General features: G+C 34.7%; 1 protein-coding gene across 8 annotated transcripts in view; it reads right to left on the bottom strand.

The window, feature by feature from the left end:
* USP34 (ubiquitin specific peptidase 34) overlaps positions 1-25,808 on the bottom strand; it is a 239,150-nt gene that overhangs the window by 115,232 nt on the left and 98,110 nt on the right. For 7 of the 8 annotated variants that reach the window (XM_004280652.4, XM_033407232.2, XM_033407234.2 and 4 more), the window contains 8 exons: positions 18,032-18,157; positions 17,725-17,854; positions 17,024-17,059; positions 16,520-16,650; positions 15,617-16,227; positions 13,253-13,467; positions 9,656-9,771; positions 9,436-9,563 (listed from right to left, as the gene is read on the bottom strand). In XM_004280652.4, coding sequence (XP_004280700.1) covers positions 9,436-9,563; positions 9,656-9,771; positions 13,253-13,467; positions 15,617-16,227; positions 16,520-16,650; positions 17,024-17,059; positions 17,725-17,854; positions 18,032-18,157 — 1,493 coding nt within the window. The remainder of the gene's footprint in view (positions 1-9,435; positions 9,564-9,655; positions 9,772-13,252; positions 13,468-15,616; positions 16,228-16,519; positions 16,651-17,023; positions 17,060-17,724; positions 17,855-18,031; positions 18,158-25,808) is intronic. The other variant, XM_033407229.2, reaches the window with a different exon arrangement.

The raw sequence follows: 25,808 nt of genomic DNA, 5'->3' as shown, positions 1-25,808 counted from the left end.
GTCATAGGTGCTTCTGAGGATTTAATCAAGGAAAACAGGAAGCAGCAGCTTGGGTAAATTATCTAGAGCAGGGCTTCTCAAAGTTTAGTGTGCACTTGATCCAGCTGGGGGGATTTTTTAAAAATGCAAATTCTGATTCAGTAGGTCTGGGGTAGGTTCAGGATTGCATTTCTAACAAGCTCACAAGTGATACTCAACTGTTGGTTTGTGGACTACAAACAATAAATGTAGAGAACATTTTTCAAACTATATAAATTATCACTTTCTCCCTAATTCTCACTTAATATCATCTCCATCTAAATTGAGAATCACTGCGTTATGAGCATGCTAATAATAGAAGCACACCACATACCTCAAGTATAAATGGGCCAAAAGGCAATAGGAAATCATTCTAAAACCTCAAGATCTGAGCATGTCTATCTTCTGGAAGAAAAGGGGGTACAGGGAACATATTGACATGCAAATCCCAGAAGTCCTAGTAGGCAAGAAGGTTGCCTGCATGAGCCTTGAAAGAAGCAGGACACACTCTAATAAAGTTACTGAATTTCTTTTATTTTTAAGCTTAGGAGCCAATATTGCTTCATGAAAGAATTTTTACAAAGAGAAAAAGTTGGCACCCTACCCACAAGTATGGAGTACAAATAAGTCCTCAAAAATGCCTACTCTTTTTAAGAGTACCAGGTATATTCGAATACAGGACTACACTTCCGAGTGGGAGGAAAACAGTGGCGAATGCTGAGTAGGAGAAACTACAAAACTTTGTTTCTGAATAAAATCCAAAGTACTTAAATTTGACTACAAAGCCTTGTCTGATCTGTCCCCATTCCTTCTATCCGTCTAACCTATTTTCCTTCCCATCTTCCTTTTTTTTTTTTTTTTTTTGGCGATATGTGGGCCTCTCACTGTTGTGGCCTCTCCCGTTGCGGAGCACAGGCTCCGGACACGCAGGCTCAGCGGCCATGGCTCACGGGCCCAGTCGCTCCGCGGCATGTGGGATCTTCCCAGACCGGAGCACGAACCCATGTCCCTTGCATTGGCAAGCGGACTCTCAACCACTGCGCCACCAGGGAAGGCCCCCCATCTCCCTTTTTGCTATTCCTTCAAAACACACGAGCACATTCCCGCCTCAGGGCTTTTCTATTGCCTCTGCGTGGAATGCGCTTTACCTAAATAGCTACCTGAAGGACTCCTTCCCTCACTTTATTAAGGTTTCCTCAACTGTCAACAGAATGGATGACCCTGACAACTCTATATTAAATATCACCTTTCCATTGCTCTGCGAACCTCTATTATTCTTGACTCCTTCCCAATTTTCCTTCAGTCATCATCACGTAATGAATATTCCTTTATTTAATATGTCTACCACTAGAATGTGCTTGATGTGAGCGAAGAGTGTCTTATTCACTAAAAATCCCTGCATATGGTGCATGCTGAGTATATATTTCCTTAAATAACAAACCAGCAAACAACTTAAAGGCAAGATTTTCAAGGAAGGAGGAAGACCAACAGTGTAAAATGCTATATTACAGTTATGAAGGAAAAGGACAGAAAAAATACTACTGGAAGATAAAAGAAACAGCATGTTAGAAGTATGTCAAAGGATCAAAACAACATTAGTATAGATTAAAGAGTGTATAGTGGACTTCCCCTGTGGTCCAGTGGTTAACACTCCGTGCTTCCACTTCAGGGGGCACGGGTTTGATCCTGGTGGGAGAAGTTCCACACGCTGCACACTGTGGCCAATGATAATAATAAGTATATAGTGAAGCAACGAAGACAGTAAATGCCTGATATCCAGTAACTGCAAAGTAAATATTCTTTAAATATTCAAAAACATTTAAATTTTTAGTATACTTTTAAATATTATTTAATATTTTTCAACAAGTCGCACAGAAGTGGTGCTTGGGAAGATAGACCAAGATAGATCAGGGGAAATCAATTTCAATTTTAGATTATTTATCTAAACTCCTTTGTCAAAGTTTCAGAAACATTAGCAGAGTTTTTCCTAAAAATTAAGACATAAAAAACTGGAATGAATATATATATATATATATATATATATATATATATTAATTTGACTTTAAAAGCATAAAATCAATGAGATATCACAAAGGACAGAAAAATTTCACCTAAAATCACAAAAGCAAATTCCAAAATTGTTTACCTAGTGTAATTTCAACAATACTTTTAAAATACAAAGAAACAAAGACTAGAGATACCATATCTCACTAAAGCAAGTCTTATAGTGTGCAGCAGTTGTATATTTTCTGAAAATCTTATTACCTTTTTTGCAGTCAATGGTGTTAAGTCTAGACTGTTTAAATTTACTTTCCAAATTTTCTACAATAAACATGTTTTCATTTTATAAAATGTAATGTAGAAGCAAGCACATGATGCTTGACATTAGAGAATAGGATGCCAGGCATTGAGCAGGTATTGGTTGAGTTGAGTGAATAATGATGTGGTTCATGTAAAAGAATCCAAAATAGGATTGTAGAAATGGGACTCGTCTTACCTCTACTCCTACCTAAGGGGAATGCTTTTCTCCATAATTTATAATAAAAACACTGAATTATTAATAATTACATCTTACGTGACTAAAACAGTTTAAGTTTTTCCAAAGATTCAGAAAAACGCCAAATTTTTCTCCTCAAAAAAAGATTTCAGGGGCTTCCCTGGTGGCGCAGTGGTTGAGAGTCTGCCTGCCGATGCAGGGGACATGGGTTCGTGCCCCAGTCCAGGAAGATTCCACATGCCGCGAAGCGGTTGGACCTGTGAGCCATGGCCGCTGGGCCTGCGTGTCCGGAGCCTGTGCTCCGCAACAGGAGAGGCCACAACAGTGACAGGCCCGTGTACCGCAAAAAAAAAAAAAAAGATTTCAAAGAACGGTGAAGAGACATATTTTAAGTGCCATAAATTTAAGAATATAAGAAATGACCAAATCCAGAATCAAAGTGATCCTGAAACTCTGGAACACTTTATTTAAACTCATAAATTTGAAAGGAAAAATGATATAAAGTACTGATTACAGAATGAAAATTAGTAAAATATTTACAAACAGGGTAAGATCATGTATTTGTTTGCTGACTATAATAATTTATATTCCAATATTAAAGGAAACTTCACAAGATCACATATACCAACTTATTCCAAGTAAAATTATATCATGCTGTACAGCAGAAACTAACACAACACTGTAAATCAACTACACCCAATAAAAAATTTAATTTTTTTAAAATAAAAGAAATAATGTCATAGCACTTCTCCTACAACAACTATGAGATACTACACCCTGACTTATCAACTTTTTTGCCCAAATAGTTTTGACTGCTGATATGCTTATGAAAAACATCAAAATTACTGTTATATTCAAACTTACATTCACAAATTCTTCCAAGAGTGAAAATTTCAAATACCAAACCACACAACCCTAGGCAACAATATGTTTAAGATGAAAAGGTTCAATGGTCCAGAGTAACAAGATACAGTCAGCCCATATGCAGGTTCCTCATCCGTGGATACAGAGCTAACTGTCCTACTCTATTTTATATAAAGGACTTGAGCACCTGAAGATTTTGGTATCTGCAGGGGGATCCTGGAACCAATCCCCCAAAGATACAAAGGGATCACTACACTAATTTCAGACTCAAGAAAAATGCTATTACTACCTTAGACTGCCCTTTGCTTGATACAAAGGTTTTGTTGCAACCTTTGCTGAAGCTTATTACTATACAATAGTGTGATGTGACTCTAAGAATTACCAATGTAACTTTATATTGCTTTAGTAGAATGAACACATTTGGTAGTAGTCTTCACAGTTAAAGTTACATTTGGACGATTTTTTCCTAATCCTACACTCCATATTTGAAGAAGACTGGTGTGTTCTACAAAATGCTGTCAACTAATTAATTAATTAATTAATTAATTTTAAAATATTTACTTATTTGGCTGCGTCGGGTTTTAGTTGTGGCACACAGGATCTTTGTTGCTGCGTGCAGGATCTTTTTAGTTGCAGCATGCCAGATCTTTTAGCTGCAGCAGGCAAACTCTTAGTTGCGGCATGTGGGATCTAGTTCCCTGACCAGGGATCGAACCCAGGCCCCCTGCATTGGGAGCATGGAGTCTTAGCCACTGGACCACAAGGGAAGTCCCTCAGTCATTTTAAACTATAGTATATACCAAGAGTTGACAAAAAATGCTGTATATAATATAGTCTTTACAGAGAGAAAACAAAACCAAAAAAAAGTACATAGTACCATGCATTTCTTAATTATACGAACCTTTATTTATGTAAACAGAATCCCTGACTCGTGACCATTTTTACTTTTGTATTCAAAGGCAAAAAATTTCACACGTGGGTTAAACTACCTACTGCATAAAGAATGGCAAAAAAATAGCACACTGGATAGGTTCCCAGACAGAGTCTCAAATCAATTCTCAAGAAGCCACAGAATTTCAGGAGGTACCTAGCCCAGGATGTGAACCTGCATGTGAAGCTACCTGCCTTCTAGTAAACATAAAACACCAAAGGGGCTGATTACAACCCAACTCCTACTTCCGCCCTACTCACTAGACAGCAGTCTTATCTCACTCACCCAAAGTAACAAATACCAAGCTGAAAAGTAATGGATTTTTCATTGTGGGAGCTACTGTCTACCTCATGCTCTCACTTTATGACAACATTCTGCAAACCAGTCTACTATGTGTTTCCGTGTGTAACTTTAAACCTCCTGCACTGCTGAAATGTTATATGCCTTATAAAACAATCTGCCTAAGGCTAAATGTGCATAAGGCACATGCTGCATGTTTAAAGTGTTTTAAAGTGTAAACACTTTAAAAACTTTAAAAAGTGTTTTAAAGTGTTAACAGTGGGTTCCGTATAAATGGCAGAATTATGGGTGATTTATGGGAGACTTTTCCTTTTTCAGATCTCTATGCTTCCCAAGAAGTAATGAGCCCATATTACTGTTCAAAAGAAAGCTAAGTTCATTTTGTGAAATAAACTGTAATAAGACCATAGAACAGCAAAAACAAACAAAAATTGGTGACAGGTCTATAAACCATGGAAAGTGAGGAACTAGAAGGAAAATTAAAAAGTCAACATAGAGGGGGCTTCCCTGGTGGCGCAGTGGTTGAGAGTCCACCTGCCGATGCAGGGGATGCGGGTTCGTGCCCCGGTCCTGGAGGATCCCACATGCCGCGGAGCGGCTGGGCCTGTGAGCCATGGCCGTTGGGCCTGCGTGTCCGGAGCCTGTGCTCCGCAACGGGAGAGGCCACAACAGTGAGAGGCCCGCGTACCGCAAAAAAAAAAAAGAAAAGTCAACATAGAGAAAATAAAAAGAAACATAAAACCTGTGTAAACTACATAAAAAATTGACATCATCAAGAAGCAGACATCTGTGGGGTTTTTTCGGTCAAATGTCAGGAAAATGGTAAATGAGTTAAGATTTCAGTGGCCCATTTATTTCAACATAAGGAAGAGCTTTCCTATTAATATTAACACCCTTGTGCAACATTCCTTTCCTACTGTGATGGCAAACTCAGGGGGAGAGGAATCCTTGGAGAAAGGATTCTTGTGTTCAGAATAGGATTTCTCAAACTCTGATATCAATACTGACACTTCACACAATTCTGTTGTGAAAAGCTGTCCTCTGCATTGAGGGATGTTTAGTAGCATCCCTAGCCCAAAGCAACATCTCCAATTCCACTCATTAATGTGACAACCAAAAATATCTCCAGATACTGATACTACCTAGGGAGAAAAAAAATCACCCCCATTAAAACCCACTGGTTTAATTGTAAAATAGCTAGTGGGAAGCAGCTGCATAGCACAGGGAGATCAGCTTGGTGCTTTGTGACTGCCTAGAGGGGTGGGATAGGGAGAGTGGGAGGGAGGTGCAAGAGGGAAGGGATACGGGGATAAAAGTATAAATATAGCTGATTCATTTTGTTATACAGCAGAAACTAAAACAACATTGTAAAGCAATTATACTCCAATAAAGATGTTAAAAAAAACACTAGTTTATCAGGAAACTGGAACTAATAATGTTTAAAAAAATTAATTATTTTTCAGTTTGCATGATAACTTCAGTAAGTTCAGCTGGTATACACTGGATGTGTTGCATATGTCACAGGCTAAAAAATGCCACTATGCTCTAAGTACTGGCATATATGACCAATTAATAAGAGGCCTAGCATAATACATACAGCAACCGTCTGAGTAAATTTTGAGGCCAAAATTAACATCAATATAATAGTTATGTTTACTATATATCAATAAACCATTAAGTAACTATGATTAGGTACAGGACTGCCTCCAACAAATGAAAAATGCTTCAACTTCAAGTGATTTGGGAGTGAACAAATTAAAGCTTAAAAAAATCCAAAATGATGATTTTCCATTTTATACACAGAATTTTCCTTTTGTCTCTTTTACTCTTTTTTTTTTTTTTTTTTTTTTTTGCGGTACGCGGGCCTCTCACTGTTGTGGCCTCTCCCGTTGCGGAGCACAGGCTCCGGACGCGCAGGCTCAGCGGCCATGGCTCACGGGCCTAGCCGCTCCGCGGCATGTGGGATTTTCCCAGACCTGGGCACGAACCCGTGTCCCCTGCATCGGCAGGCAGACTCTCAACCACTGCGCCACCAGGGAAGCCCCCTCTCGTCTCTTTTAAGCTACACTACTTAGAGAAATATATGCTCATTATGGAAAAATTAGAAAATAGAAAACCATAAAGAAGAAAAAATTAACTGAATCCTCCCAGAAATAACCATTCTACAGTCTCACATATTGCTTGCAATCTTTTTAACAAACGGGCCTATGAGTATACGCCCATATCATTATATAATCTTTGAAAACATTTGACTCTTAAAGGCTACATGATATTTCATCTTTCACATAGCTTTTTTCCTTTTTATTGAAGTAACATACATGAAAAAACACATATAAACCTAAGTGACAGTTCAAAATATCAGGAGGTGAACATACCTGTGTAACATGCACCAACATCAAGAAAGAAATCATTACCAGCATCCCAGAAGCCTTGGGATATGCCCCCTTTCCAGTCACTAACAACCCAAGAGTAACCATTATCCTATTAAATACAATAGTTTTCCTGATTTTCTTTTTTAATTTATTCATTTATGGCTGCATTGCATCTTCGTTGCTGCTACTCTTTATTGCAGTGCATGGGCTTCTCACTGCGGTGGCTTCTCTTGTAGTGGAGCACTGGCTCTAGGCGTGCGGGCTTCAGTAGTTGTGGCTCATGGGCTCTACAGCGCAAGGCTCAGCAGTTGTGGCGCACAGGCTTAGTTGCTCTGTGGCATGTGGGATCCTTCCGGACCAGGGCTTGAACCCGTGTCCCCTGCATTGGCAGGCGGATTCTTAACCAATGCGCCACCAGGGAAGTCCCAGTTTCCCTGTTTTTAAACTCTGTATAAACAGAGTAATAGAGATATACTTTTTTACATCTGGCTTCTTTCACTCAAAATTTTGTCTGTGAGATTCAACCACACTATTCCATGCAGTTGTAGTTCTTTCATTGTTACTACTATATATATACTATTTCATTCAACAAACAGTCCACAATTTAATTTTCCTTCCTATTCTTTTTTTGTCATTTAGATAGCAGTACAAAGAATAGTTATTTTGAATAATGCTTTTATGAACATTCTTGAATGTGTCTTTTGGTGACCTTCTGGATGTATTATTAAAAGGCACATACTTAGCAGTGCAACTGCTGGGCCACAGGATATGCAGATGCACTTTTGGGGAATAAAAATTGATACAACTTAAAAAAGTATTCATTAGCTTCACAAAGACTTTTAAAAGACAATTAACATTTTAGGGACTTCCCTAGTGGCCCAGTGGGTAAGACTCCGCGTTCCCAATGTAGGGGGCCCAGGTTCAATCCCTGGTTGGGGAACTAGATCCTGCATGCATGTCTCAACTAAGTTTGCATGCCACAACTAAGAGTCCGCAGGCCGCAACAAAGATCTCACGTGCTGTAATGAAGATCCCGCACATAACAACTAAGACTCAGAGCAGCCACAATAAATAAATGATAAATAAATATTTTTAAAAATATTTAAAAGACAAAACATTTTAAAACTAATTTCTATAATACCTATGTAAATGATGAAATATCATTCACCCATTAAAAGCATTCTTTTTAAAGAATATATGCCAAATGAGGCAACTGATCCACTAACAGGGGTCTATTAGTAGTTTCTTATACCTGCATGAATAAGCAATTTTTCTATTGTGATTGTACCAATTATAGCCCTTTAAAGATCAAAAGAAGAAAATTAAATATTGCACATACTTTTTCTAATTAGGTAAAAAAATTTTTTGAAGCAGTTAAATATTCAATAAAATTAGACATTTATATTGAGCCTGGGCAGAGGTAAGCTGAAAATATTAATATAATATATTCAATTAGGGGCTTCCCTGGTGGCACATTGGTTAAGAATCCACCTGCCAGTGCAGGAGACATGGGTTGGAGCCCTGGTCCGGGAAGATCCCACATGCCGCGGAGCAACTAAGCCTGTGCGCCACAACTACTGAGCCTTCACTCTAGAGCTCACGAGCCACAACTACTGAGCCCACGCACCACATCTACTGAAGCCCACGCACTACAGAGCCCATGCTCTGCAACGAGAAGCCACCACAATGAGAAGCCCATGCACCGCAACAAAGAGTAGCCCCCGCTCGCCGCAACTAGAGAAAGCCCACACGCAGCAACAAAGACCCAACACAGCCAAAAATCATAAACAAAAAAATAAATTAAAAAATATATATATTCAATTAATAACTGAATTCACCACATCAGAGAATGGAACAATATTATCAGAGCAGTATAAGGGAAACTGGAGACTGTATCAATAGAACAGAACTGAAAATCAAGAAACTTGTGGTAATTATTTGAGCCCCAATAAGAAGTATATAAATATATAGCAGAATTCAAACTAGGAAAAAAACACAACTAACCTAATTCTTTGTGCACTACAGAAGTCAAAAGATCCACCCAGATGGAAGAACAATGCCATTATCAAAATGTTTATATTTCAGCTTAAGTTTAACTTCACTTATCTTATTTAGCTTTCTTTATATATAACAGTTCAAGAACATTTAAACTGTAATCTGAAAATAGAGTAATCACCACCATGTTCCCAGAATCAATAAGACAGTATTCCTTTGTCTCTGTTGGAGGTGATCTAATCAAGAGTGCCGAAAAGTGCTGAAAAAAGCAAGACTGTGTGATAACATATAAACCCTGTGGGGGAAAACAGTTTAGAACTAATATAAAAACCACAATTACTAAAAAAAAATAGGTTGATAACGGTACATTAAATGCTATGAACCCACCATATCTTGGTCAATAAGAATATTGATTATGAATATGATTACTGCATAAAAAATTTTAAATTCCTATTTACCTGTTGTTTCCTAAATTTTCAAGGCAACCTTCAATGAATCTCATTCGAATCTGTCTATCCGTAAACCAACATACTAAGGAACAGAGAAGTTTCTCTGCTTCATTTATTAATCCTTCAGAAAGATTAACCTACAAAAAAATGTATATACATAAAGTTACTGTTTATACTGAATGCATTTTGCTGTAATTTTGTAGTCTTTTGGGTTTATTAAATAACTTACTGCATCATCATCTTGGACTATATCCCACAACAAAGTGTTTCCTTTCTTGCAAACGTTATCCAAATTAATGTCTGTTACAGCATTACTGCTGAATTGATGTTTATGAACTGTAGGTCCTGAAGGGGCAAAATATAACACACTATAGAGCAATGCAGTTGACTGAAATTGTAAAGTGAACTACAGCATTCATAAAGTTAACAAATTCAAAGTGAAGTATAACAATAAATCTCTTCTTACATCACAAGATAAAAACAAGATTAACACAGTTGCTTTATGAATGAGACAGAATAGTACTGTTTAGAGTTTGATACTACTAAAGTAAAATAAGAAAAGTTTTCATAGCCTCTCCACTATTTCATAGCCTCCTCACTATTACTAATAAGTATGATTAATGTTTTCCACATGTCAAGAGAACTATATATAAATATTTGAAACCCAAATTAAACATTAAGAAGAAAATTTAACTGAATTAACTATATAGCCAAGGGACGTTCCTCTAAATGACCTTCTGTAAAGTGTCTTATACCTAAAGATTTTTTTAATTGAGATGATTTACTCAAAACATTCAATTAAATTCAAAGCGTCTATTATAATAATTCAGACTTTGAGTGCCAGACTATGAACTCTCCCTAGCTCTGTTATATTAAGCAAAAATGCTTCATTGTCTTTAACAGCTTTACCATGAAATTTCCCTCTTAAACTGTACATGTACATTGATTTCATTAAAATGAGAACTATGCAACCTTCACCATAATTCTGTTTTAGAACACTTTCACCACCCTAAAGCATTCCCTCATACTTAATTACATTTAATCCCTGATCCCATTCCCGAGCCCTAGTCTGTTCTTCCATCCCCATAAATTAGCCTTTTCTAGAAATTTCATATAAATGGAATCATACAATACGTATGTATAGTCTTATGTTTGACTTTGTTCACTTAGCAAAATGTCTGAGGTTCATCCATGTTGAAGCATCTATCAGTAGTGTGTTCCTTTTAAATAGAATAATAAACAGAATAATATTCCATTATATGAAAAAATTGTTTATATATCTACCAATTACTGAAAGTTTGGATAGTTGCCAGTTTTTGTCTAATATGAATAATGCTGCCATAACACTGATATAACCAGTCTTTGTATAGACATACGCTTTCTTTTCTTTAGGGTAAATACTTAGAAGTGGAATTGTTGGGTCATAAGGTAAACACGTATGTTTAAAATTTGAAGAAACTGCCATACTGTTTTTCAACACATAGGTATGGTCGCTCTTTTTAATTTTAGCCATTCTAATAGATATACAGTAGAATCTCATTCTGGTCTTTAATTTTAATTTCCCTAATGACTAATGATGCTAAGCATCTTTTCATGTGCTTATTAGCCATTTGTGTACCTTCTTTGGTGAAATAAATCAATTCCCAATTTTTAATTAAGTTGTCTTACTACTGAGTTGTAAAAGTTCTTATATGGTCTGGATACAAGCCCTTTATTAGATATATGATTTGCAAATATTTCTCCCAGTTTGTAGCTTGACTTTTTAAGTTTGGGGTTTGTTTGGTTTATTTGTTTTGGTATTTACTTTTTAAAATTAATTTTATTAAAATACAATATAAATACATAAGATCCGGAACATTTCTATCACCCCAAAAAGTTCTCTTGTGTCCCTTTACAATCAATCCCCACCACCAATCACTGAGTAGATGTCAATCATTATAAATTACTTTAGGAAATTTTAGAAGTGCATATAAATGATATACAGTATGTATTCTTCTGTCTAGCTTCATTTGCTTAGAATGTTTTTTGATATTCAGTCATGGTGTTGAACGTATCAGTAGCTCTTTCCTTTTTATTCCAGTGTGAATATACAACAATTTGTTTATCTACCAGTTAATTCCAGCTGAGGTTCATAAATGAAGCAGTTATGAACATTCAGGTACAAATCTTTTTGTGGACGTATGTTTTCATTTCTCTTGGGTAAATACCTAGAATAGGAATTGCTGGGTCATATGGTAAGTACAAGTTTAACTTTAAAAGAAACTGCTAAAACAGTACTCTAAACTGCCTGTACTATTTTAAGCTCCTTCACAGCAATGTATGAGAGTTGTAATTGCTCTGCATCCTTAGCGTCATTTGATATCATTAAGTCCTTAATTTTTTACCCATCCGAAATGAGTAGAAATATCCAGTTGTAGTTTTAATTTGAATTTCGCAAATGACTGTAGATATTGAACATCTTTTCATGTATTTACTGACCATTTTTATATCTTCATTTATGAAGTAACTAAATTTATTCATACCTGTTGCCCATTTTTAAATTGTATTGTTTGTCTTACTGTGTTGGAAGAGTTCTCTATAGTATTAAATACACAGTAATACAAGGTAGATTTGGAGACCAATAATACATCTAATATTTTGCTCAATTTCTAACTTCATATAGTAAAAAAACATGTACAATACTGAATAAAAGGAAAACAGGTTAAGAATAGAAGAATGGTGAAAATTTAATAAATATGGTATAAAATTAAATTGACCTCAATCTTAACCCATTCATTTCTCAACAACCACAATAACAAAAATGTCAAAACAGGGAATTCCCTGGCAGTCCAGTGGCTAGGTCTCCGCGTTCTCACTGCTGAGGGCCCGGGTTCGGTGCCTGGTCGGGGAACTGAGATCCCGCGAGCCACGCAGCACGGCCAAAAAAAAGGAAAAAAAAAAAAAGTCAAAATAACCTTATCTAGATTATACGCAAGTAACAGTTGAAATCAGAAAGTTGTTGCCAAGATCCACAAATTGCATCTCCAAGTCTGATCGTGGCTTTAAAAGCATAAACCTAATCTATCTGGTTTACTTAGTTTATAATTTACTGGCATCCCAAAACCCATGTCCTAGGCTACTAAGTGCTGATGGTATGTAACTAAGCAAGAGGCTGGATATGGACCTTTAAATTGCCAATTCTAGAACTGTTTTCCCTCTTAATTTTTCTCCCTTTCCTCCTTTATCTCCTCCTATTCTTTAACCTCTTCTAACCTCCATTCTTTAGAGTTTGGTCATGTCCTATCATCTTTTTAAGACTGATTTAGAGTGATTAGAACCATCGTTTTTTGAACATTTTCATCACCCCAGATGAAAGAAACACCTCACCCTTTAGCAGTCACCCCTCCTCTTATTTCTCCCAATCCTCACTAGCCACAGGGAACCACTAATCTATACTTTCTATCTCTACAGATTTGCCTATCTTAGTCCTTTTATATAAATGGAATCATACAACATGTGATTCCTACTTTTAAGTCCTAAAATTCCTGAATATAAAATCTAATGCAGCCATATATTTTCTCAAATACAAAGCTATAATTTTTATACATATTATTTTTTATTTCTTTTCCTTGTTAAATATCTCTTGATGGAACTGCAGCCTTCATATTCATGATGGAGTATTCATAATAATTTCATTTCCTTGGGGAAAAAAACTATAATATGAAAATTACTTGGCAAAAACACTGAAGTAACAAAACATTGACTGTTGATTCCTTTTAACAATGTGTTATATAAATTATTCCTATTTTAAATAAAGGAATATATTTTACTTACTACAGAACCTTACCTTGACTAAGATGTTCATGGTAAATAGATGCTAAATTGGGAAGATGTTGTTGGAGATGAGATGTTAGCTCTGCATGTGAATTAATCTGAACTAGCTCCTCTTCACACCCAGATTCTTCACCATCAAAATCAGCCATATTTTTTTCTGATTTTGCACTGACCTGGGAGCTGCTGCAACTGACATCATCTGCACTTAGCATATCATCAACCATATGACTGTAACACAGAGAGGAGTACAAAGTCAGCAATTACAAATTTGAACACACATTGTGAATCACAAAAAAATATCTCTCAAAACATTTGGCACAAGTTACAACCCACTCAAGAATAAAGCTACATTTGTTTGTTAACAATATGGAATATTGACAGCTTTACAAAAAATAAAAAGCCCACAAAGTCTGCACTATATATTAATTATACAATATATACCTACTATTATCTGGCTCATCAACACACTTCACTAAAACAACTTCAAAGAGAATAATTTTAGGAAAAACAAAATCAGTAAACTTAACTGTTAGATAATTTTTTTATAAACTCAAATCTTAAAGTGAAATCTTAAAATTTATTTACATTTGTTCATCCAACTGCAGAATCAAATCAGATAAGGAAAAAAATTTCAATTTACAGCTGCAATCTAGATGTGGTTAGTATTAACTGAGCAACTTTTAACTCAATAAACACCTATTAAGCCCTCCCTTCTAAAACATACCATACGGGGTGCTCTAAGGATGTAGAGACAAAATGATAAAAATAACACGAAGAAGAAAAGTTCAGGATTGATTTAGACTCACAAATGGTACCCATACACAGAGAATATGGAAATGGCTAACATAAAAAAAATAAATCATTAGGTCTTTTCAGGTAGAGGGTTGGCGTGAACACTATAAGAGATTTACAATGTACCAAACTGAACATATTACCCTCCTCAGTTTTATGAACTAATTGCTTTGTCTCCAGTATGTCCTGGGGAGAACTCTGAATGTGCATTTCTGTAATGTCAGACCATAAACCAGTGGTTCTCAAACAGAAGGCCAAGGGGACATCTGGCAATGTCTAGAGACAATTTTTGGTTATCACAACTTGGGATATTCCTCTAGTATGTAGGCCTAGAGGCTAGGGATGCTGCTAAACATCCATCCTACAATGCAGAGGGCAGCATTCACATTGCTGTAAATCCAAAACACAGAATTACCTGGCCCAAAACATCAATACTGTCAAGACTAAGAAACATTACTGTAAACTTATATGGGTTAATGATAAGAAGAAAAAGGCAAAGGAAATAAAGTAGGAATATGTATGGATGTGTAGTTCTCCCAAACAACCATATTAAATTCTGAAAGGCCTGGCAAATAGTCAGGTTTAAGATAAATCCTGATAAACTACATATCCCTATTTCATCATTAACTCAAATATTACTACTTGCAATGATAGTAATAATAAATAGCAGCTAATATTTATTAAGTTCTTATTATGTGCCAATCATATCAGCCCATGAAATGCTCACAATAAGCCCATGAGATAGGTACTATTGTTTCTATTTTATAGATGAGAAAATGATAGTAAGAACAACTGAGTACCTTGCCCAATACTGTAACACTAGTAAATGACAGAATCACTTACTATTAAACACCATAGGTATATTTCACAGATAATCAAAAAGCTTTATGCTGAGGCTTTATCCTTACTAATATCCTAAAATTAGAATGTGCATAAAATTTCCCTTTTCGTGATCACACTTTAATGGAAGTTTCCACAAGCAATTTACTATCTACTATTAGGCAATTATTACAAGGAGTTGAAGATCTAGATCTGTGTTGTCCAATACAACAGCCACTAGCCACCTGTGGTCACTGCACATGTAAAAAATGGCTGGTCTAAATGAAGATGTTAGGAGTATTAAATATACACAGATTATTGAAGACCTAGTACAAATAATTTTTATTAAAAATTTTACCCGGATTACATGTGGATATATGATATTTTGGATACTACTGCTTTAAATAAAATTTATAATTAAAATTAATCTTCTCTGTTTCATCTTGCTTTTTAAAATGTGCCCATTAGAAAATTAAAAATTGGGACTTTACTTGGCGATCCAGTGGTTAAGACTCCATGTCTCCACTGCAGTGGGGCATGGGTTCGATCCCAGGTTGGGGAACTAAGATCCCACAAACTGCAGGGCGTGGCCAAAAATAAATTAATTATGAAAATTTAAAATTACATACTTATGGCATGCATTTTTAGCTTACATTATATTCCTATTGGACAGCACTGATCTAGAATATATCGCAATTGAATAAATATAGGCTATAATTAACTCCCTAAAGGAAATGTAAGCTGTTTTATTTTTAGGTAGACTTACCCATCGTGGTGGTGATGATGGTGGTGGTGGTGGTGGTGATGCTGTGGACCAATAAACTGCCGACAATTAAATAATTCATTCCCAATAGTCTCCCCAAGAAAGTCCCCAGTGCGTGTAATACAAGATTCCTGAGATGCTTGTGCTATATGAGCAGCATTCATTTCCCCTGAAATATCATGTTCTGGGTCTTCAGAGTGTGAACAGGCATCTAGCATTCGTATTCGATTATCTACTGATGGCACTGACTCAGTGTTAAAAACCAGGTCCTTTCCTGTTCCATTGCTTGTCCCACTTCTTTCTGATGGACCTTGGGAATCCCCTAAGCAAATGCCTGCTTGACTTTCTAATTTCCTGTTCCGATGATCTGTACCACAACTGCTTTTAGAAGGATTATGACCATGATCGTCATCTTCATCTTCTTCTTTAAGGGCTTCAATATCTGCAATGTCTTCTGACTGTACCTCACTGCCAGGGCTCCCTGCTGACTGGCTTGCATGGCTAGAATTCACCTCATTGCTAGATCCATCACTATGTCCGCTACTGCTACCAGGACCACTGCTTCCATCTTCACCACTGTTGGCAGTTTCATCAGAACTTCCCTGCATGGATTCCTATATTTAGAAACAAAGAGACTTAAATAATATTTAAACTAGTAAGAAAAAAGTAAATGACATTAACACACTGTACTTTTTTAAAAGGCTGCCACAGTCCTGACAAATTTCATTGAACAATACAAAATGGAATTAAAAACTCAAAGAAAAGTAAAGAACCTCAATGATACTTAAAAGATAGGAAAGGCCTCAACTGGCATCATGTTTATATTCCCAGTTCGAAGGATAAACATGGCACAAACCCAAAAATCAAAAAATCTCTTTAAAGCGGGAGGAAAAAGTATTTTCATACCTCTGTATCTGAAAGTCGCTGCTGCGCATGTTTGGTTCTATTAATAAGTTGCTCATCCATTTCAATGTCACTGCCTCCACTTTGATGGGTATCGCTGTTATCACTGCTTTGAGGACTGGCTGCAGGTGACCCTATATTAAAATGATGGGGATTTTTTTACTTCTAACTTGTATTAACATGGATCTATCAGAATGTCATAATCCTTTGATTCTTTGATATACCAAAGCTTCATGCTAAGTAGCCAAAAATATAATCTGGAAATATGTTAACATTTGCCAATTATTTCTAAAGAAGATATACATGATTTCAATTAAAAGTCAGGATACTAATGATTTCAGCAAAAAGGGTAAGTAAGATAGACAGGTAGTCAGGATTTACATCTCCTATGCAAAATGAACTTTATGAATGTGATACAAATATATTATATAAAATTAATTAAATCTAGATGATCATCAAAATAAAACTACAAGTCATCTTGCCATACATTTCTAAGACTCAACTTACAAGGTGATGGTGCAGCTCTTCTGAGCTCTTCGTCCTCTGAAGGAAAAGGAAAAAACAGGATGGAAATAATCTAAGTGACTGAATTTCTTTGGGGCACATATCAGTTGTTTTTATTACATAATCAACAAGATATAGGTAGGGAAACCTGCAATAATATAAGTCCCCACCACGTGTCGTAGTACTTGTGGGTGCCTGCACAGGAAAGCCTAAGAAAAGGGTAGTATATGATGTCAGGAAACAAAAAGAGGGGTAAAGCTGATAAACTTGTAGGAAACCCTAGAAAGTTATACATGTAAAAGCACATATAAAATACCTGGAAAGACAGAAAACTTTGAAGTAGAAAACACAGAAAGAGAAATGTATCATTATGTTCTATTCTCAAAATTATTTCTAAAAGAAATCATGTTGACTGGTTTCTAACCAAAAGCTCTAAAGCTTTTATGACATAGTTTTGTTTTTTTCTTAAAAGAACACTAATGAAAGAAGATCCAGTAACTACTGAAACGTTATTGCTGTTAATTGAACAGTAAACCAAAAACATGACCTAACCCCAATTTATTAACGTTTTAAGAAAACCAACACCTCCCTTTCCAACTTATTTCAAAATTGAGATTAAACTGAAACTAATTTGCAGAAACTATTTCAAATTTGAGTTATAAACTATGAACAACTTACTTCAAATTACATTATACTTTACTAACCTTTCTTATTTCCAATGGGAAGATTGGTGTTTAGTAAAGATGCAAAAGAACTCTGTTTAGATAGCTGGGCCTTAGCTGCTAGTGCATTATTCCACAATGCTTTAATTAACATCGATGCCAAGTACAGTGTCTTTAAAAAAAAAAAAAAGGAGAGGTTGAAATTAGCGGTTTTAGGAAATACTGTAACAAATTTAATATCCTTTTGCCTAACTGAAATGCCAACAGTAATAAACTACAAGTTAAATCATCTGGATCACAAATAAATTTTCACTTTACAAAAAAAAAAAATTAGTTTTGAATGAATTACCTGTTCAGTATGAACACTTGGTTCAAGAGCTGAGACCAGATTAAGAAGATGTCTAAGTGGTACTGGATCCAAATTCTTGATGAGTGAAGGAAATAAGTCATGTATATACCGACTACAGTGTTTCAGCTAGAAAATAAAAGTAGAGACAACAGTCAAAAATAATCACACTATATAAATAACCTGACACCAAAAAAGTTATATAAGTTTAAAAGTGAAGAAGCTGGCTAGTACACTGATGTTTTTAAATATATTAGTAAAATGTTAATTACCAAATGTCATAAATCGCAGTACATAAAATTGTGAAAATAAAATTCCACTTATGCAGAACTTCACTTTATCCAAGCAAACCACAAGCATAATTTTTTAACCTCAAGAAGGAAGCCTGCAATAAATAGTCTCTGGAATCCAAGTATAAAAAGGATTCCAATTTAATTTAGGAACATATCACTAATATAAAAACAAGTTAAACTGTTAATTAAAATGTAGGCAATAAAAAAATAAAATAAATTACAATTAGGAGAGAAAACCAAATAAATATTATTTTTTAAGTGTACAGTGGACCCTTGAACAACATAGGTTTGAATTGCGTGCATCCACTTATACAAGGTTTTGGGGGTTTTTTCCACTAAATACATACTACAGTACTATAATGATCCACAGATATGGAACTGTGGATACGGAAGGCTAACTGTAAAGTTACACATGGATTTTTGACTGTGCAGAGAGCTGGCATCCCTAATCCCCATGTTGATCAAGGATTGACTGTATTATATTTCTCACATTAAGTGGTTATAAAGTATTTATATAACATGGTCATTAATTGAAATACAGTACAAAATAGAAACCCCTTTATAATCAAGGTCTTCATAATATAAACTAGGAAAGTCTCCTTTGTTATACTAAACAGAATTATGTAAATATGAGGGAAAATATAATATTTACAAAGATATGACTAGTAAATATTACAATGTCATGTAAAATAAGCATCTTTTACAGCTACAAAGGTGCTAACTGCTAAATCAAGATACAGCAACAAATCTGACTTGGTCAGAAATACCCAATTTCAGGACTCCAAAGGTAAAATGTATCCTACTTATCTACAATACATAAAAAGTCTATAAGAAAATGTAGATTTTTCTATTCTAAAACACTGACTTTTATATTTTTCAGGTATAAATCATATAAACTCTCTTCTACTGCATCATCTTATCAGGGTAAATATATACAACCTAATTTTAAAACAGAAGGTAAAATAAAATAACACTGGAAGAATTCCTCTACGTTGAGGTAACTTCTAATAAACTACACTATCTACTTCAATGCTACTATTAAATTCAACAGTGTTCTTTACACAACTGCAGTACTTTAAGACCAAAAACATCATTTGATTTTGAGAAGTGAATCATCAATTATAAGTCTGCCGATTTTACAGATCTCACCTAAGAATATTTTAATATAGTATTAATTAACATTATAATTGGACTGTACTAACAGTTTATACTTGCTTTTTGTCAAGAAGTAACTATCAGATTTACACTTTTCCTAATGAAAACGTGATTAAAACATACTGTGTGATAAATTCCTGATTTGTACCAGCGTAAATATTAATAAAATGGGATTTTCATAATAGATATAATTTTGGTTATTTTTAAGTAACAATACCCATAAGAGATAATTATGTAATCCTGTAACTGAGGCAAAAGACACATAAGGCTCTTTTCAAGATGCACTTTATGAAGACACATCCAAAAGTCAGGAAAAAAATATTGACAGCTTTAGTTCCTGGTAAAAATGGTAGTGTGGAGTTGGTTCACAGACGCTTCTTAACTAGTTATTGAAAAGAAAAGAGAAGAAAAGAATGTCAGGGAAGATGGCAGAGCAGGAACTACCAGGAATCCAGCTCTGTACCTAGAAAGCAACTGTACTACTAGCAGAAACTGTCTGATGTAACTACTCTGAAACTCTGGAATAGCCAATTTGAACTCTTGTGCTCCCAAAGGAAAGCTTGGCTGGTAAACTGTTGTTAATGTTGGCCAATTTCAGCCTTCAGTGTGATAGCAGCTATCCATTTCCTACTCCTTGACCCTATGGCAGGCAGCTGTGGGGACAGCAATATGTGACTCTGGTACAGTTTGTTGGAGCCATGGGTGGGCAATAATGATCTTGTCCAAATAATAATGTCCAAATAACAAACTTCTGTGTTCTGAATTCGGATTACTACATCTGATGGGTGAGGTATGGGCACAGAGGTTAGCTGCCATTGTTTCAACCCAAATCAGCGAGATTGACTACTGGGGGAATTAAAGGAGCCACACCAGGGTTTTTTTTAGACATTCAATAACAACCAAATATGTAGAACAATTTAGAAAGGTACTGTACGTTCCCAGGGAAAGACACAGCTCAGAAAAATACCTGAAAAGACCATGAGCTTTCACATTAGATCATTTTTAGGCTAGGGATCAATTAAAAAAGAACAAACTCTGAGAAAAGAAGAGAATCTCTTTTCCAAAGTTACCATACTATAAAATTCAATGTTTTCAAACAAAAAAAGAAGAAAACCAACACAAAGTATAAAAAGAAACAGGAAAATATGGCCCATCCAAATAAATAAAATAAATCAACACAAATGTACCCGTCATTTGTAGAATGCGCACCCATAGGAATTACTAGACAAAGACCTTAAAACACCTTCCCTTAAAGATGTTAAAAGAGCTCAAGGAAAAGGATGAAGACTGGAAAACAATGCATGAACAAAATGAGAATATCATTAAAAAGACAGAAATTATAAAAAGGAGCCAAAAAGAAACACTGAAAAGTAAAATAACTGAAATAAAAAATACACTAGAGGGGCTCAAAAGCAGATCTGAGCAAGCAGAAGAATAAGCAAACTTGAAAACAGGACAACTGAAGAAAATAGGACAACTGAAATTACTGAATCTAAGGAACAGAAAGAAAAAAGAATGAAGAAAAGTGAAGAGAGTCTAAGGGACCTGTGGGACACCACTCAGTCTACCAATACACTCATTGTAGCAATCCCAGAGGAAAAGAAAGGTACACAAAGTATATTTAAAGAAATAATGGCCAAAAGCTTCTCAACTTGAGGAAAGACGTAAGTCTACAAATCCAAAAAGTTCAACACACTCCCAGTAGGATAAACTCAGAGAGTTATACCAAGAGATATTATAATCGAACTGTTAAAAGCCAAAGACAATAAACTAATCGTGAAAGCAGGAAGAGATAAGCAATTCACATAAAACAGATATCCTATAAGACTATCAGCCAATTTCTAATTACAAACCTTGGAAGCCAGAGGAAGAAGTATGATATATCAAAGGGTGAGAGAAAAACTTTCAACTGAGAATTCTACAATTGGCAAAATCTGTCCTTAAATAATGAGAAATTAATACATTTCCAGATAAACAAAACTAGACCTACAACTAGACCTGCCCTGCAAGAAATGCAACAGGAAGTCCTTCAGAATAAAATGAAAGGAAGCTAGACAACAGTGAAGAAATAAACATCTCTGTAAAGGTAAATATACAGACAATTAAAAGCTAGTATTATTATAGTTTTCATTTCTAACTCCATTTTTTAATTCCTACATGATTTAAAGAACAAAAACAAGAAAAATTATTATTCTACACAACTGGGCACAAATTATATAAAACTGCCATCTGTGATATTAATAACAAAATAAGGGGGATGGAGCTGTACAGAAACAAAGTTTTCGTATGGTATTTAAATTGGCATAAATTCAAATTAGATTGTAAAAACTTCAATATGTCAAATGTAATTACCACTTTATACACAAAATATCTATAAAATACACACAAAAGGAAATGAGAACGTAATCAAAATATTTCACTATAAAAAAATCAACTAAAAAAAGAAGGCAGTAATGGAGGAAAATAATGGACAAAAATACTATAAAGACCTATAAAAAACAAACAGAAAAATGGCAGAATTAAACTCCTCTTTGAGTAATTATTTTAAATATAAATGGTTTGGGGAGAGAGATAAATTAGGAGTTTGGAGATTGAAATATACACAATACTATATATAAAAAGTAGATAATTAAAAAGGACCTACTGTATCGCACAGGGAACTATACTCAATATCTTATAATAACCTATAATGGAAGAGAATTTTAAAATATATATATTTATATATATGTATAACTGAATCACTTTGCTGTATACTTTGCTGAAACTAACAGAACACTGTAAGTCAACTATATTTCAATAATAATGTTTTTAAAATAAATAAATAGTTTAAACACTCCATTCAAAAGACAAAGAACAGCAGAATGGATTAAAAAACGTGATACAAATATACAATGTCCTCAAGAGATTCATTTTACATCCAAAGACACAAACTGGAGAGGATGGAAAAAGGTATTCCATGTAGATAATGAGCAAAAGAAAGCTGGGCTGACCATACTAAAATCAAGTAGTTTTAATTTTTTAAAAGTTACTAGAAAAAGAAGAATTATCACATACTCCAACAACCCCACTCCTGGGTATATATCCAAGAGTTAAAAGTGGGATTTCAAAGAGATATTTGCACACCCATGTTCACTACAGCATTTCTTACAGCAGCTAAGATATGAAAGCTGCACAAATGCCCATCAACAAATCAATGTATAAATACAATGTGGCACATACATACAACAGAATATAATTCAGCCAAAAAGGGAAGGAAATCCTGTCACATGCCACAGCGTGGGTGAACGTGGTGAACATGGGTGAACTTTGAGGACATTATGCTGAGTGAAATAAGCCAGTCACAAAAGGACAAATACTACAGGATTCCACTAATATGAAATATATAGACAGAATGATGGAAGCAGAGTCAAATGATGGATACCAGGAGATGTGAGGAAAGAGAATTGGGGAGTTGTTGTTCAATGGGTGCAGGCTTTCAGTTTTGGAAGATGAAAAAGTTCTAGAGATCTGTTACATAACAATATGAATATAATTAACACCATTAGAATTTTTTAATGGTTCAGAGGGTAAATTTCATGGGTTTTTTTCCCTACCACAGTTAAAGATTTAAAAAAAAAAAAAGGTTAACAGAGACAAAAGGTAACATCATTCATTAATAAAAGGTTCAATATAGCAAGAATATATAATAAACACTGAAGAAAAAATTGACAGAAATTAAGGGAGAAATAGAAAGTTCTACAATAATAGTTGTAGATGTCAATAACCCACTTCAATAATGGATAAAACAACTAGACAGAAGAAAAGAAAGGAAAGAGAAAACTCGTAGAGCACAATAAACCAACTACACCTAACAGACATATAGAGAGAACACTCCACAAAACAACAGCAGAAAACATTCTTTTCTAAAGAATGTATTCTTTTCTAAAATACAGTTTTCCAGGACAGACCATATGTTAGGCCACAAAACACGTCTCAAGAGATTTAAAAAGATACGTGTTTTCTCTGGCCACAAAAGGATGAAGTTAAGAAATCAATACTAGAAGGAAAACTAGAAATTTTACAAATACATGGAAATTAAATAATACATTCTTAAACAACCAATAGGTCAAAGAAAAAAATGACAAGGGAAATCAGAAAATATTTAGCAACAAATGACTTGAAAAAACAACAAAACAAAATACATGGGATGCACTGCACAGAAATTTATTAAATGTAAATTTAAAAAGATCTAATTATCAACAACCTAATTTTATCATTTAAGGAACCAGAAAAATAATAAACTAAACCCAAAGCTAAAAGAAGGGAAATAATAAAGATGAGAACACAGATAAATAAAATACAGATTAGGAAAACAATTTTAAAAAATTAACAAAACCAATAGTTGTTTCTTCTAAAGATTCACAAAATAACAAACATTTTGCTAGACTGACTAAAAAATATTTTTAGAAGAGGAGAGAGAAGATGTAAATAGCTAAAATCAGAAATGAAAGTGGGATATTACTACCAAACTTAGAGGTTAAAAAAAAAATTATAAGAAAATACCATGAACAACTGTATGCCAAAAAAAATTCCTCACAAATTACCTAAATTGACTCAAGAAGAAAAGGAAAATGTCAATAGAGCTTTAACAAGAGACGGAGTCAGTAATCAACCTCCCAACAAAGTACTAAAATACATGGTCTTAACTAGCGAACTCTACCAAACATTTATAGAAAAATTATCACCAATCCTTCTCAAACCCTCCCCCCAAACTGAAGAGAATGAAATACTTCCTAACTCATTCTATGAGACTAGCACTGACCTGATACCAAAGCCTTCATTAAGAATAGAAAATCACAGAGCAGTATCTCTTTCAATGATACTAAAGTTCTCCAAAAAATATTAGCAAATCAAATACAACTGCATATTAGCAAATCAAATACAACTGCATACTAGAAGAATTTTCACTGTGACCAAGTGAGATTTACTACAGGAATACAAGGGTAGTTCAATAAGAAAAACACTTACTGTAATACATCCTATTAATAGAAAGGAAAAAAGCCATATAATCTTCTCAACTGATGCAGAAAAGGCATCTGACAAAAATCCAACACCTTTTCATGATAAAAACTCTCAGAACTTTAAGAATAAAGAAAACGTCCACAGCCAACATCACACTCAGTACCCAATGACTGAAAAAATTTCCCCTAGGATCAGGAACAAGACAATGATGCTCGCATTCATCACTGCCGTTCAACACTATATAGAAATTCTAGCCAGAGATATCAGACCACAAAAATAAATAGCAAATCAACTGGAAAGGAAGATGTAAAACTATTCATAAATGACATGATTTTATACATATAGAAAGCTAGTAGAGCTAATAAGCAAATTCACAAAGTTATACAGTACAAGCTCAACAAGCAAAATTCAGCTGTTTCTATATACCAGCAGTGAAATACCTGACAAGAAATTTAAGATAGCAATTCCATTTACAATAGCATACAAAGAATAAATACTCAGAAATGAAACAAAGTAGGTGAAAGACCTGTACAGTGAAAACTACCAAACACGTCTCAAAGAAATTAATGATTTAAATAAATGGAAAGACATCCTATGTTCATGAATAGGAAGACTTAACATTGTTAATACTACCTAAAGCAATCTACGGATTCATCACAATTCCTATCAAAATTCTAAGAGCCTTTTGGCAGAAATGGAAAATCCAGTGCTCAAATTCATATGGAATTGGAAGGAGTTCTGAAAAGCCAAAAACAATCTTCAAAAAAAGACTTTGAAACACAACAAAAATAGAGTAATTAAAACAGTGTGGCAATGGCGTAAAGACAAACATAGAACAATGGAGTAGAATAGAGAACCCAGAAATGTAACCTCACATAAATGGTCAAATGATTTTTCAACAGTGCCAAGACCATTCAACGGAGAAAGGACAGGCTTTTCAAAAAAAAAAAAAAAAAAAAAAAAAACGGTGCTCAGAAAACTGGATACTCACATGCAAAAGAGTTAATATAGACCTTTACCTTATCCCCCACACAAAAATTAACTCAAAATGGATCAAAGAGCTAAACTCAGGACATATATAAAACTTTTTTAAGAAAACACTGGATAAAATCTTCAAAACACTCGATTTGACAACGGTTTCACTTGTATGACACCAAAAACACAGGCAACAAAAGAAAAAATATATAATAAATCAGACTTCATCAAAATTAAGACTTTTTTTTTTGAGCTGTGTCGGGTCGGGTCTTAGTTGCATCACATGGGATCTTTCGTTGCGGCGCGAGGTTTCTTCATTGCAGTGCTCAGGCTTCTCTCTAGTTGTGGCATGCAGG

This window comes from Orcinus orca, chromosome 13 (genome assembly GCF_937001465.1).
Source record: "Orcinus orca chromosome 13, mOrcOrc1.1, whole genome shotgun sequence".
NCBI classification, from domain to species: domain Eukaryota; kingdom Metazoa; phylum Chordata; class Mammalia; order Artiodactyla; family Delphinidae; genus Orcinus; species Orcinus orca.
The sequence above is the reverse complement of the archived record's forward strand: the minus strand, read 5'-3'. Positions and strand labels throughout refer to the sequence as shown.